Genomic DNA, 12,353 nt, shown 5'->3' on the forward strand with positions numbered 1-12,353 from the left:
GTAATGTTAAAAATAAACGCTAGTTACAATGATAAACAAAAAATTAGGTTTATTTTCACCAAACGATGCGCAAAAGACTATTATTATAATTTATATGTTTTCTGTAATTTATTTAAATGTAGTAATTTCTCAAAAATTATATTATTCAAAAATTGTAAGTATACAAAACATTGTCAATTGGGACTTTAATTTACACCACTTGAATAGGACTTTAGCACTTTAGCTGAAATCCACTTAAAAATATTCCAATTTTTTTCCATTTTTTTAATTAAATTACTTAATTATAAATTAATAATATGTTATTAAAAAAAAAAGTTTTAAGTGTTTGAGCAACCTTTTTTCTGCAAAATTTCACACATTCGGTCCGGAAGGCAAGCATACAATTTTTACAAAGAATTGCTGACCATACACTTGACGTGTTAGCCATCACATTCTCAATGATATTCAAGTCTGGCGAATAGCCAGCTTAATAACTTCACGTTTTAGCTCGGCATTAAACTATCCGGGCCGTATGTGAAGGTGTATTGTCTTGCTGGAGTATGTATGAAGGTTGGAACAAATTTAAGCGCACAGGTGTAATAATAATAATAAAAATGGCCGCCCACACTATAATACCTCCAGCACTGCTCTGTGACTTGTTAAGATGTAGTGGTTCTTTTCGAAAATCGTAAAAATAATAGTCGTAACCATCGAAACCCTCCAAATAAAAACGAAAAGACAACACGTCGCCACGTTGATTTTTAGTCTCTTCAGGTGTTGACTATTATCTATAACACGCCGCATGGTTGTCAAATTTGCCTTAACGTTGCATTTTTCCATTTATATGTATATTTAAATAATAAAACCGCAATATTTGGCTTTTACTAAAATGGGTACCGGGTATCTCACAGTCGAACATACTCGACTGTAGCTTTCATACTTGTTTTTTTTTTGTAGTTTGACAATAGATACCCCAGAATCCTTGTTAGCTTGGATTTTTTCATCTACCCACTCAGATAATGAAGTACCATGCCCCATTTGAATTATTTTTTATTTAATATAAACTTCAAATAAATCAAATTATACTTTATGTTGTACACAGATAAAATTGGTCTGTGTCACTCAACTAGAGCCTTATTTCACAATTTTTGGTACAAATATGTACATATTTATATTGAACATTTTGAGTACTCACAGATAGACGACAGCATAAACATAAACAACGAATATAAGCAAACAAGAGACGAAATTTCTACAAAATAATATGTCGATTAATTGTGGAATTGATAGTGATGGAGGAGGAGATAGACATGTGCACTGTCAAATCGAGATGAGTAAAATTGTATGTCCTAAGAACCTAACTCCAGGATTATCTGCAAAAAACATTACAGACACAAACACAAATCAACAAGTAAGTCATGTAAAAAAATATAAAAATACCGAAATTTATCTACCGTGGCATTCACCATCAACTTGGTACTTGGTATTTCATTATCAAAAGTTTTTCCAGCAACGTAAATAAAACAAATTAAATTTTCAAATCTATTTATATCGGGGAAATAAAAAACTTCTTTTTGTGCTGAAAATGTCAGAATTTGTCGATATCAAAGATTATTAAACATAAAAAACAAACGACTCACGAGGCGAAAAATAATCAACTTAAGACCCATGTTCTTTTAAATATTGTATTTTAAAACAAAGAGTATTTAATCAATTTATTAAAAAGTGATTACTGGTCTAAGAACTAAGCACTAATGAGTATAAAAATAAAAATCAGAATCATTATTCCTTGTCATTGCCATTAATTGTAATTTGAATGCCACAACAAAAATATTGGGTTTCGGTGTAACCAGAAAATATGTTTACCACTTTGGTTTAAACGGATAATGATGACTTAAATAGTATTTATATGTTTCAAAAATTATTGAGGCTGGGATTTTCGCTTAAAGGAGCGGTTTAACATTTAACTTTAGTAGTTCCCCTCCTTCTTGCATTCTCGCCTAATATACAAATTTCTCCCAGATAGCCACAGTTCAACTTCCAGACCGCGGAAGTTGGAGCTCGAAATTGGATTTTATCTTATCTGTCGTTGGATTAGCGATTGGGTTGGGAAATGTGTGGCGTTTCCCATATTTGTGCTACAAAAATGGAGGTGGCGCGTTTATACTTCCCTACATCATTACATTATTCCTAGCTGGCATTCCAATGTTTTTCATGGAACTAGCACTTGGCCAAATGTTAACCATCGGTGGATTGGGGGTATTTAAAATTGCACCAATTTTCAAAGGTATGTGACATTTTATGTTAATTTAAGAAATATATAAATTTTGTTTTTGTCTTAAATATAATGCTAATTGTTGTGACATGTGTGTCTCCCTCACGTCACATCGTTGTTTCACGCATAACCACGAATTTAAAATATCCATTTATGAGGTTTCATTAGAACTAACATGTCACCGTAAGGAATCTTAACTCATTTTAAACCAGGGGTGCTTAATCTATTGCTCTTGATGCTAATTTTCTTTATGTATATGTATATAAGAAAATACATATGTACATTGTATGTGGGCAATCGTCGTATGTATATGTATGTATATATGATGACGATTACATTGGCCAACCAAAAAATACCAACAATTTTGTCTTCTCCACATCGGCAAAATAGAAAGAAAAAATTGGCATATATTTTCTAATTCTGCTTATAGATCGACATACACCATCGGCATCAATATAGACCTACACGTTTATATATAATTCTAAAGGCTCCTTTGGCTAAGCATTTTTTATGGAAAGGAAATGGAAATGTTTATCTTTGTATTCGTACCATATATAAATACCCTCTACCCATATTGAATAAAATATACCAAATTAATACCGCTAAAATACTGAAATATATCAAAGGTTATTTTTGGAGCTGGCGAAAAAAATTTTAGCTCTATCTCTTATAGTCTCTGAGATATAGGTGCTCATACGGACAGACAGACAGACGGACATGGCTAGATCGTCTCGACTGTTGACGCTGATCAAGAATATATATATATATATAGGGTCGGAGATGCCTCTTTCTACCTGTTTCATACATTTCCCCCCGGCGCAAAGTTATAATACCCTATGGGAAGCGGGTATAAATATATGCGTACCTTTATAAAAAATTAAAAAAGTTATTCAAAGGGAACTGTCGCAAACAATCAGCATATTTCTTAATATTTTATCATGTAGTAAATTTACAAGAATTCCATTTATTAATCTCAAATTTCCATAGGAATTGGTTATGCTGCAGCCGTTATGTCCTGCTGGATGAATGTGTATTACATTGTTATATTGGCTTGGGCTGTATTTTATTTCTTCATGTCGATGCGAGCGGGTATGTTTTACTATTCAATAGTTTCAAATCATTAAAAAAAAAACCAAAAATATTTGAACATTTCAGATGTACCATGGCGTACATGCAACAATTGGTGGAATACAATAAATTGTGTCAATCAGTACGAACGAAAAAATTTACTTTGTTGGGATAAAATCGTTAATGGCACTACTAACAAAGTTTGCAATGTAGCTGCCACGAATATTTCATCTTTGGAGCTTACGGATCCAGTTAAGGAATTTTGGCAGTAAGTAGAAATTACAGTAGAGATAAAGAGCTGTTCCCAGCATAATATATATTTCACATTAATTTTAGTGTGACCTTTTTAGCAACCTTTCTGACCCTTAACTTGTCGCTGAAATGGTAAAAAATAAAAATTGATATTTAAACAGATGAAATTACATTTATTGCCTATTTCTATGGAGACAATATCCCATGAACATATTAATGCAACTTAAATTTTTTTTTAATTATCCTTCTTTATATTTGTGTTCACTTTGCTGGTAAAAGTGCAGAGTAATAGGTAGTCTATTTCTTCGTCTGTGGCACAACTAATTTGACATCCACATACATACATTCCAGTATCGGAGAATCGATTCGCTTAACATTTTTTCTTTGAGCTTGGAACAGCGAAATGATGCCGAAAAATTTTTCGCAGCCTTTGTTATATAAAATTGCGCGGAAAAAACACGATTTCGCTTATCTGGGAACAACACTTAAGATTGATTAAATCTCAAGACTCTCAAGCATTTTTAAAAGGTTTTAGATATAGAAAACAAAAAAAAACCCAAAATTGCTTATTAGCCAGCGGTGCTACAAGACCGTTGTATATAAACGTTAATTACGAATTTCATAGTGAGTACTCTTTGTTATTTTTAGGCGCCGGGCTCTACAAATATCGTCTGGAATTGAGGAAATAGGCAGCATTCGTTGGGAACTCGCAGGTACTCTTCTACTTGTTTGGATATTATGCTATTTTTGTATTTGGAAAGGAGTCAAATGGACAGGAAAAGTAGTCTATTTTACCGCACTATTTCCATATGTACTACTAACTATTTTATTAATTCGCGGGATTACGCTACCCGGTGCGTTGGAGGGTATTAAGTTTTATATTATTCCAAACTTTTCAAAACTTTCCCATTCCGAGGTACGTTTGATATGAAATATAAATAAAATCAATTAATCATTGAGATATTTAAAGGTCTGGATCGACGCGGTTACACAAATTTTCTTTTCGTATGGACTGGGACTGGGAACATTAGTGGCTCTTGGCAGCTACAATAAGTTTACTAATAATGTGTATAAGTAAGAACATCAGGTTTTAAATTTTAAAATATTAGTTCTTAAATTCGAAATTTTTAAATCTAGGGACGCATTAATTGTTTGCACTGTAAACTCAAGTACAAGCATGTTTGCTGGTTTTGTGATTTTTTCGGTTATTGGATTCATGGCGCATGAACAAGAAAGGCCAGTGGCAGAAGTGGCAGCATCAGGTTCGTATATTGAATTTAAGTTTACAAATATCCAGGTATGATCATGTATTTTATAATTTTTTTTTTAGTAATTACGGTTACGTGAGTTTACTTATAGTATTTGGGCTTAGCAGTCAATTACGTGAAGAATCGAGTCATAGTTGTACTTTTTGTATGTAATTGGCTTGCTTTGTTTTTTTTTTTTTAATTCATTCATATACTACATAAGGCAGTTTTTCTTATTATAAGCTAGTAATAGCATATTTGAAAATGGAAAAGCTTGTAAAATATAGTATGTATCTAGCTTATACTATAGCTTGAAATATAGCTTATTTTAAAATTCATCTAGCATATTCTAGTTTTAAATATATTTCCGACTTAAACGGTTTGTTTTATAAGAAAAATAAGAAAATAGCAAAATAGCAATTCACACAAAAAACTATTATAAATCCATCACCTTTGAATTGATGTTTTTATACCCGCTACCCATAGGGTAGAAGGGTATTATAACTTTGTGCCGGCAGGAAATGTATGTAACAGGTAGAAGGAGGCATCTCCGACCCTATAAAGTATATATATTCTTGATCAGCGTCAACAGCCGAGACGATATAGCCATGTCCGTCTGTCCGTCTGTCCGTCCGTCCGTCTGTCCGTCTGTCCGTATGAACACCTAGATCTCAGAGACTATATGAGATAGAGCTATAATTTTTTTTCGACAGCATTTGTTATGTTTGCACGCAGATCAAGTTTGTTTCAAATTTTTGCCACGTCCACTTCCGCCCCCGCAAATCAAAAATCGAATAACAAGCGTAATTTTAAAGCTAGAGTTCCGAATTTTGGTATATACAATAATAACTATAGTAGTTATGATTCCTGAAAATTTGGTTGCGATCGGATAAAAATTAGAAGTTATTAAAGAAATACTTTTGTATGGGCAAAAACGCCTACTTACTAGGGGTCTTAGTTGCTTTGGCTGACAATCTGGTATATTGTGCCGTCTATGGTATATTTTGAATACGGTACTATGTCTATATACCAAATATACCATTCGGTATTTTTTTTAGTATTTTTGCAGTATATTTGGTATATTTTGAGAAAATACCGCAAAATATATTTCTTTTATTCAAAATGGGTTGCGGGTATCTCACAGTCGAGTGCACTCGACTGTAGCTTTCTTACTTGTTTCTTTTGGAAACTGACGCAAAGGAAATTTAAAGACCTAATCATAAATATAGCCCTCAAAGATTTTTTCCTCCTACATAAAAAGATAATAAGGTTTCATGTTTTCTCTCATTTGGGTGTAGATTATTTTTCTGCATTATTTTTTTTTTTTAATTTGGCTTATTCTAGCTTATTTTTTCAAAAATCTAGCTTATACAGGTGCTCAAAACCTGGCAACACTGTTCATATGGTGTATTTATCAATTCTTAATTTTTTACCTTGAATGGTTTGCTTCATAATGCACCAATATTTTTTTTATATTATATACATTTTTCTTTAAATATATACATATATAAAAAAGAAGTTATAAAATTGATTTCCACTTAATATAAAGCATTCATCAGGTTATTTTGCTCAATAATCCATCATTCCTGAACATTAGTTTTTGCATTCAGCAGAAAATTTCACACTCAAAAATGTAAAATTATATTGGTATCACAATAAAATATCATATAATCAATTTACTGATATTTATCGGTGAACAGTTTTTTGCTATTCCGGGTTCACATTTTGTAAATAGTTAATTGAATAACTGAAAAAGTTAAATTTTGATTTGAATTTTGAATTTTATGTAAAATGCATATTGATTTAGTAACATTAATTATTAATTGAATGAACTACATACCGTTGAAAAAATTAAAAATATTAAACTGAACTGATTTCTGATCGATCATAAAAATGTTATAATTTCTGATCAGTATTATCAGTTAAAAATGCCCAAAGGTCCGTTTTATTGTTTTATTTTGATACGAGTATTTTTCATGAAAAAAAAAACAATAATATTATAGAATAGCATCCTGCATACATGATAAGAGCCGCGAAACTTTCAAATAGACATATGTATGACAAAAGTATATATGTGTTGCAAAATATATATATTTTTTTTATTAAATCTTAATTCACCTGTTTTTTTTTTTTTGTTTTATTTGATTTCTTTAGGACCTGGATTAGCTTTTCTTGTATATCCCTCAGCAGTGTTGCAACTTCCAGGATCTCCAATGTGGTCTTGTCTTTTCTTTTTTATGCTTCTTCTAATTGGTTTAGACTCGCAGTTCTGCACTATGGAAGGCTTTATTACCGCTATCATAGATGAGTGGCCACAACTATTAAGAAAACGCAAAGAGATTTTTATAGCTGTAGTGTGTTTGTTGAGCTATTTAGTTGGATTGACCTGTATAACACAAGTGAGTTTTTCCTTTATATTTCATTCACCAAACCTATGTACTTATTTTAAGAGCATTTCGCTCACACTCTGAATGGACAGGTTCCAAAAGAAAACACCTCCGACCCGACATTCTTGATCAACGCCAAAAGCCGAGACGATCTAGTCATGGCCGTCTGTCCGTATGAACACCTAGATCTCAAAGATTAAAAGATATAGAGATATAACTCGTTATGTTTGCACGCAGATCACGTAAATTGACAAAACTCGAATAACAAGCGAACAACAATCTGGTATATTTTGGTATATTTATAATGCCGCGCTGTTGTACTTTTATTCAAAATGGTTAGCAGGCATCTCACAGTCGAGCACACTCGACTGTAGCATTCTTACTTGTTTTTTGTTATTATTGTACTATGTACAATAAATCGAAACACTAAGATTACACATGCTTAATTCGATTTGTTTCAAATAAAGTTAAAACAGTACGGTATTTTTCTCATAATATACCAAATTAATATACCGAAAAAATACTAAAATCTGAAGGCTAAATCTTGATCTGCGCAACATAACAAGTTCTGTCGAAACAAATTAAATCTCTATACAAAAGTTATAATACCCTCTCACAAAGTTATAATGTTGTATTAACATTTTTCGAGTACGATTTGTACTCTTTTGGAGTACCAAGCGGTTCGTGTGTTCAAGTACTTGTGCTGCACAACTACTACTTATGTACGCTATTAAATAATAAATTATCTTACTTTTTTTAAACACTTTTTCTTAGGGTGGAATGTATATTTTCCAAATTTTGGATTCGTATGCTGTTAGTGGCTTCTGTCTGCTATGGCTGATATTTTTCGAATGTGTTTCAATATCATGGTGCTATGGCGTTGATCGCTTTTACGATGGTATTAAAGACATGATTGGATATTATCCGACTGTGTGGTGGAAGTTTTGCTGGTGCGTAACAACGCCGCTTATATGTTTGGTAAGATTGCCATTACAAAACAACAATCTAAATATAAATTATTGAATTGTATCATGTTTAATATAAATTTTTTTCCAGGGAGTATTCTTATTTAATATAGTGCAATGGACGCCAATTAAATATCTAGACTACAATTATCCATGGTGGGCACATGCATTTGGCTGGTTCACAGCATTGTCGTCGATGCTATATATTCCGGCATATATGATTTGGTTGTGGAAACGAACGCCTGGCGACCTATGCGATGTAAGATTTAACTTAATCCTCTAGTACCTACAACCTGTGTGGGAACTAAAGAGTTCATTCTATAGCATAATTGTCTGATAGGAATAGAAATAGTTTTAAATATTGTATTAGTGCTAACAAAAGTATTAAGGCTTTATACAATTTCCTTTAGCGAAAACTGTATTTAGTGTGTCCATCCTACAAACGACATTCATTTTGGTATGCATGAAAGCCAAATCGAGTGGTCGGATAAAAAAACTATTATTATCTTTTTATGTATATAAATACAAAAAATTAAAGATATTTAATATGGTTCATTTTAACGAATATTACAGAAAATTCGGTCGATTGTTCGAATTGAAGAAGATATTCCTCGATTACGTGAGAAAATGCAGAGGGAAGCCATTGCAAAGGAAATTGATGCGGCTTAAATGTAATTATTTAAGTAATTTTAGAAATATTTTAACATCCCTGCAAAGTGATTCTGCAGTTACAGTTATAGAAATAAATTTCGATTTTATTGTGTTCTTATCTTAAAGCCAGAAGAGAAATGATGATAAGCATTTCGAATATACATAATTATGATAATTTTTATTTTTTGAATTGTAAGTTGAAATATTTTTAATTAGTATAGAAAACTTTTTACTGTATACTATTGTAAAATATTTTGGCTTGAAGAAAACAAGTACCTAACGATTATTATCACTGGTAAACGATTTTAGCACAAATAAAAAATTAATAATTTAGTTATTTTAATCAAATTTATGATTATCTATTTCTGGTTATCTATTGATTTATTGTTAAGTCAATGGCTTATTAGAAAGTAAACATATTTGTTAAATCTAGAATTTACTTATTAATAATAATTTAATAATCTTTAATCTATGCCTATATTGTGCTCGCAGGACTTTATCGTAGTCTATTTGTAAAAATTTAGACGTTAACTGTTTGTGTCAATTAGTTTTATTTTTTATATGCAAAAAAAAAATATATATATATATAATTATTTTTTCGCGTAACGCGAATGTTAAACAAAAAATAAAACAACGATTTTATTTTTAAATAACTTATAGACGAACTTTATTGGTATTGGAAGATTAGCGGGCTACGCGTCTTGTCTGAGGAAAGTGTCTTTAAAAACTAACATTACAATATGTTGGGTTTGAACAAGAAACTTCATATTGCGACTTAGTGCTAACATATCATATGTGTAATGTTTTGTGTATGTGTTAGTGTTTTAATGTTGAGTCCCCAAATTGCAATGGAAAATTTTAATTGATCTTTGGACTTTGAAAGTGGCGTGAGGTGGATCTTTTTGTTTGTGACGATTGGTCGCCGTCGCGACGGGTTTTATGTTTAGAATATGATCTTTATGTGAATGCAATAGTATCTTTTGGAAGATAGGGGAATAATTACGAGAATGTGTCACGTACGAGAAATGAGTATGGTGGTGGATATGTCATGTGTTTTCTTACTTGCTAAGTAGTATATAACAATAAGAATTAAGATTAATACAATTGTTATTGTTGAATATTTGTAGATAATATTTTCCTTATTGTTATACAAAATCATTTCTTTTGTTTGTATGTTTGATAATGGCACTATTTTAGTTACATTGTATTCTGTAAGCATAAGTGTTGTGAATTGTTGGACTCTATTTGATAATTTTACATTTTTTTAATTCGATTGTACAATTAAATATTTTGATTATTTTATCCTTTTCAATGTAAATGTCTAAATTGTTACAATTTTGGTTTAGTTTGGTTTGTTTTATATTCCAAGTTAATACAATATTTGGTTATACTATTTGGATAAGATCTTGTTTGCGGTCTTTATTGAAAGTACAAACTGGTGTTTCATAACATATTTTATTATATTTGCAATGCATTGGTCATTTATGAACTTTTTTGAAATAGTATATCTAACAAAGTTATTATGTAAATAAAATTTCCCCTTCAATGTTTTCATTAATTTCCGTCTGGGTATGGAATTATTTGGAAAGTTGTAACTTCGAGATTGCCAATTGGTATATAAGACGTCAGAAAAATTTAATTGTTATTGGATTGAACCATGCTGAAATTTAATTTTTCATGATTAATATTATCTATTTGATCATGTTTAAATAGTTTCAGTTTAAAGATACCTGAGCGGGTTGATTGTAATATTCTCTTTTATTAATTACTTTCTTCATTTTAAATTTTGATTTATAACGGGTTACTTTTCTTCCTCTGTTTGTTTCTTCAAAATGATTTTCGTCAAGTTTCTTTATATTACCTGTCTTTTTGAAAGGGTTCGTTGTTTTAGACTTTACTAACGGGGCTTGTCTAAATCTTGTATCTACTTCAAAATTACCTCTGTTTTTATTAAGGTTGTTTATTTGATTTACTTTGGTTTCTTGTGAATTATACTCAGGAGTTCCTGCATAAATAAAAATGTCTGCTGGGGTTCTATTAGTAGCTTTATGCTTTGTTTTATGATTATTATTATTATTTATTATTAGATGGCACTACTTCCCATTTCGGGTTTTGGCCGACCTCAGCGTCTCCCTCCAGGCGCCTCTGCTCTTCGCGCGCCTCCTCCAATTGGAAATACCCAGTAGATTGAGGTCCTGCTCTACTTGGTCCTTCCATCGGAGATTTGGACGTCCCCTTCGTCGTCCCCTGCTTGTCGACAGCATATACTTCGTCTTGCCCTCGTTTACCGCCAAACCCACTTTTGCTGACTCTTTTTCGATAGCGGAAAATGCAGCAGTGACATCACGCTTGCTGCGGCCAATGATGTCAATATCATCAGCGTAAGCAAGGAGCTGGACACTTATGTGGATTTACCACGTCTGAAGCCGCACTGATAAGGTCCGATCAGTGTGCTGGTGTATGGCTTCAGTCGTTCACATATTACGCTCGATAGGACCTTATATGATATGGCAATCAGGCTGATTCCCCGGTAGTTGGCGCATATCGTCGGGTCGCCTTTCTTCAGCACAGGACAAAGGACGCTGAGATTCCAATCGTTGGGCATGCTTTCTTCTAGCCATATTTTGCAGAAGAGCTGATGCATTCACCTTATCAGTTCTTCGCCGCCGGCCTTAAGCAACTTTGCAGGCAGTCCATCAGCACCGGCTGCATTGTTGTTTTTGAGTCGCATAATAGCAACTCGGACCTCGTCATGGCTTGGTAGTGGTATATTCACATTGTCGTCGATTGGTGGTATCGAGCTGCTTCCTCCAATGGCGGGATTGGTGCCGTCATCGCCTGCTAGCAGCTTGGCACTGCGTATCTGTAACCAGATTTCCATTTTCATCTCGACAGTTAGATGCTCCGGTCTGGAAACCTTGTGTCAGACGGTTGACTTGTTGGTAAAATTTTCGAGCATCATTTCTGTCTTGCAACACCTCGAGTTCCTCGCACTCTCGCTTTTCTTACTCCCATTTTTTCCATTTAAAAAGTCGCCTCTCTTCCTTCCTGTTCTCCCTGTAACGATCACACGTAGCTCGCGTTGCGCCAGACTGCAGCGTTTTTCTGTAGGCGGCGTTTTTTGCCGCAGCTGCGACGCGACACTCCTCGTCATACCACTGTTTCCGTGTGGGTGGGCGCTTGAACCCAATGGTTATTTCAGCGGCAGCTCGCATGGAGTGGGATATGTGCGCCCAGAGTCCGCCGGCGTCAACAGGGAGAGGGGTAGGTTGGTGGAGCAGTTCCGAGAAGTGAGTGGAGTAGGCTGTTGCTGTCCGTTGTGATCGCAGCCTAGTGACGTCAAGCTTTCGTTGCGTGATGGGGCGAACGTTTTTCGCTCGGCATAGCCGCATGCGTATCTTGGCTGCGATAAGATAGTGGTCCGAGTCTATGTTGACTCCACGAAACGTACGCACGTCCATCACGCTTAAGGCATGCATTCCGTAGAATGCATCCTTAACAGCATCGTCCTTCTCCTCCGTCGGGGCGT

General features: G+C 33.5%; 2 protein-coding genes across 2 annotated transcripts in view; both read left to right on the forward strand.

Moving 5' to 3' along the window:
* LOC132794968 (glutamate receptor ionotropic, kainate 2) overlaps positions 1-1,249 on the forward strand; it is a 35,241-nt gene extending 33,992 nt beyond the window's left edge. Inside the window, exon 11 of the mRNA XM_060805325.1 lies at positions 1,177-1,249. Within this exon, the coding sequence (XP_060661308.1) occupies positions 1,177-1,211 (35 nt within the window). The 3' untranslated portion in view covers positions 1,212-1,249. The remainder of the gene's footprint in view (positions 1-1,176) is intronic.
* On the forward strand, positions 1,244-9,396 carry LOC132794969 (sodium- and chloride-dependent GABA transporter 1). Its single transcript, XM_060805328.1, has 11 exons — positions 1,244-1,390; positions 2,002-2,266; positions 3,242-3,343; positions 3,410-3,590; positions 4,223-4,490; positions 4,545-4,648; positions 4,712-4,836; positions 6,976-7,220; positions 7,983-8,186; positions 8,265-8,432; positions 8,747-9,396. The coding sequence occupies exons 1-11, from the start codon at positions 1,244-1,246 to the stop codon at positions 8,840-8,842; spliced, it is 1,905 nt and encodes a 634-aa protein (XP_060661311.1). The 3' UTR covers positions 8,843-9,396.
* Positions 9,397-12,353: the final 2,957 nt, after the last annotated feature.

The sequence above is a fragment of the Drosophila nasuta genome, chromosome 4, assembly GCF_023558535.2.
Source record: "Drosophila nasuta strain 15112-1781.00 chromosome 4, ASM2355853v1, whole genome shotgun sequence".
Taxonomy (NCBI): Eukaryota; Metazoa; Arthropoda; class Insecta; order Diptera; family Drosophilidae; genus Drosophila; species Drosophila nasuta.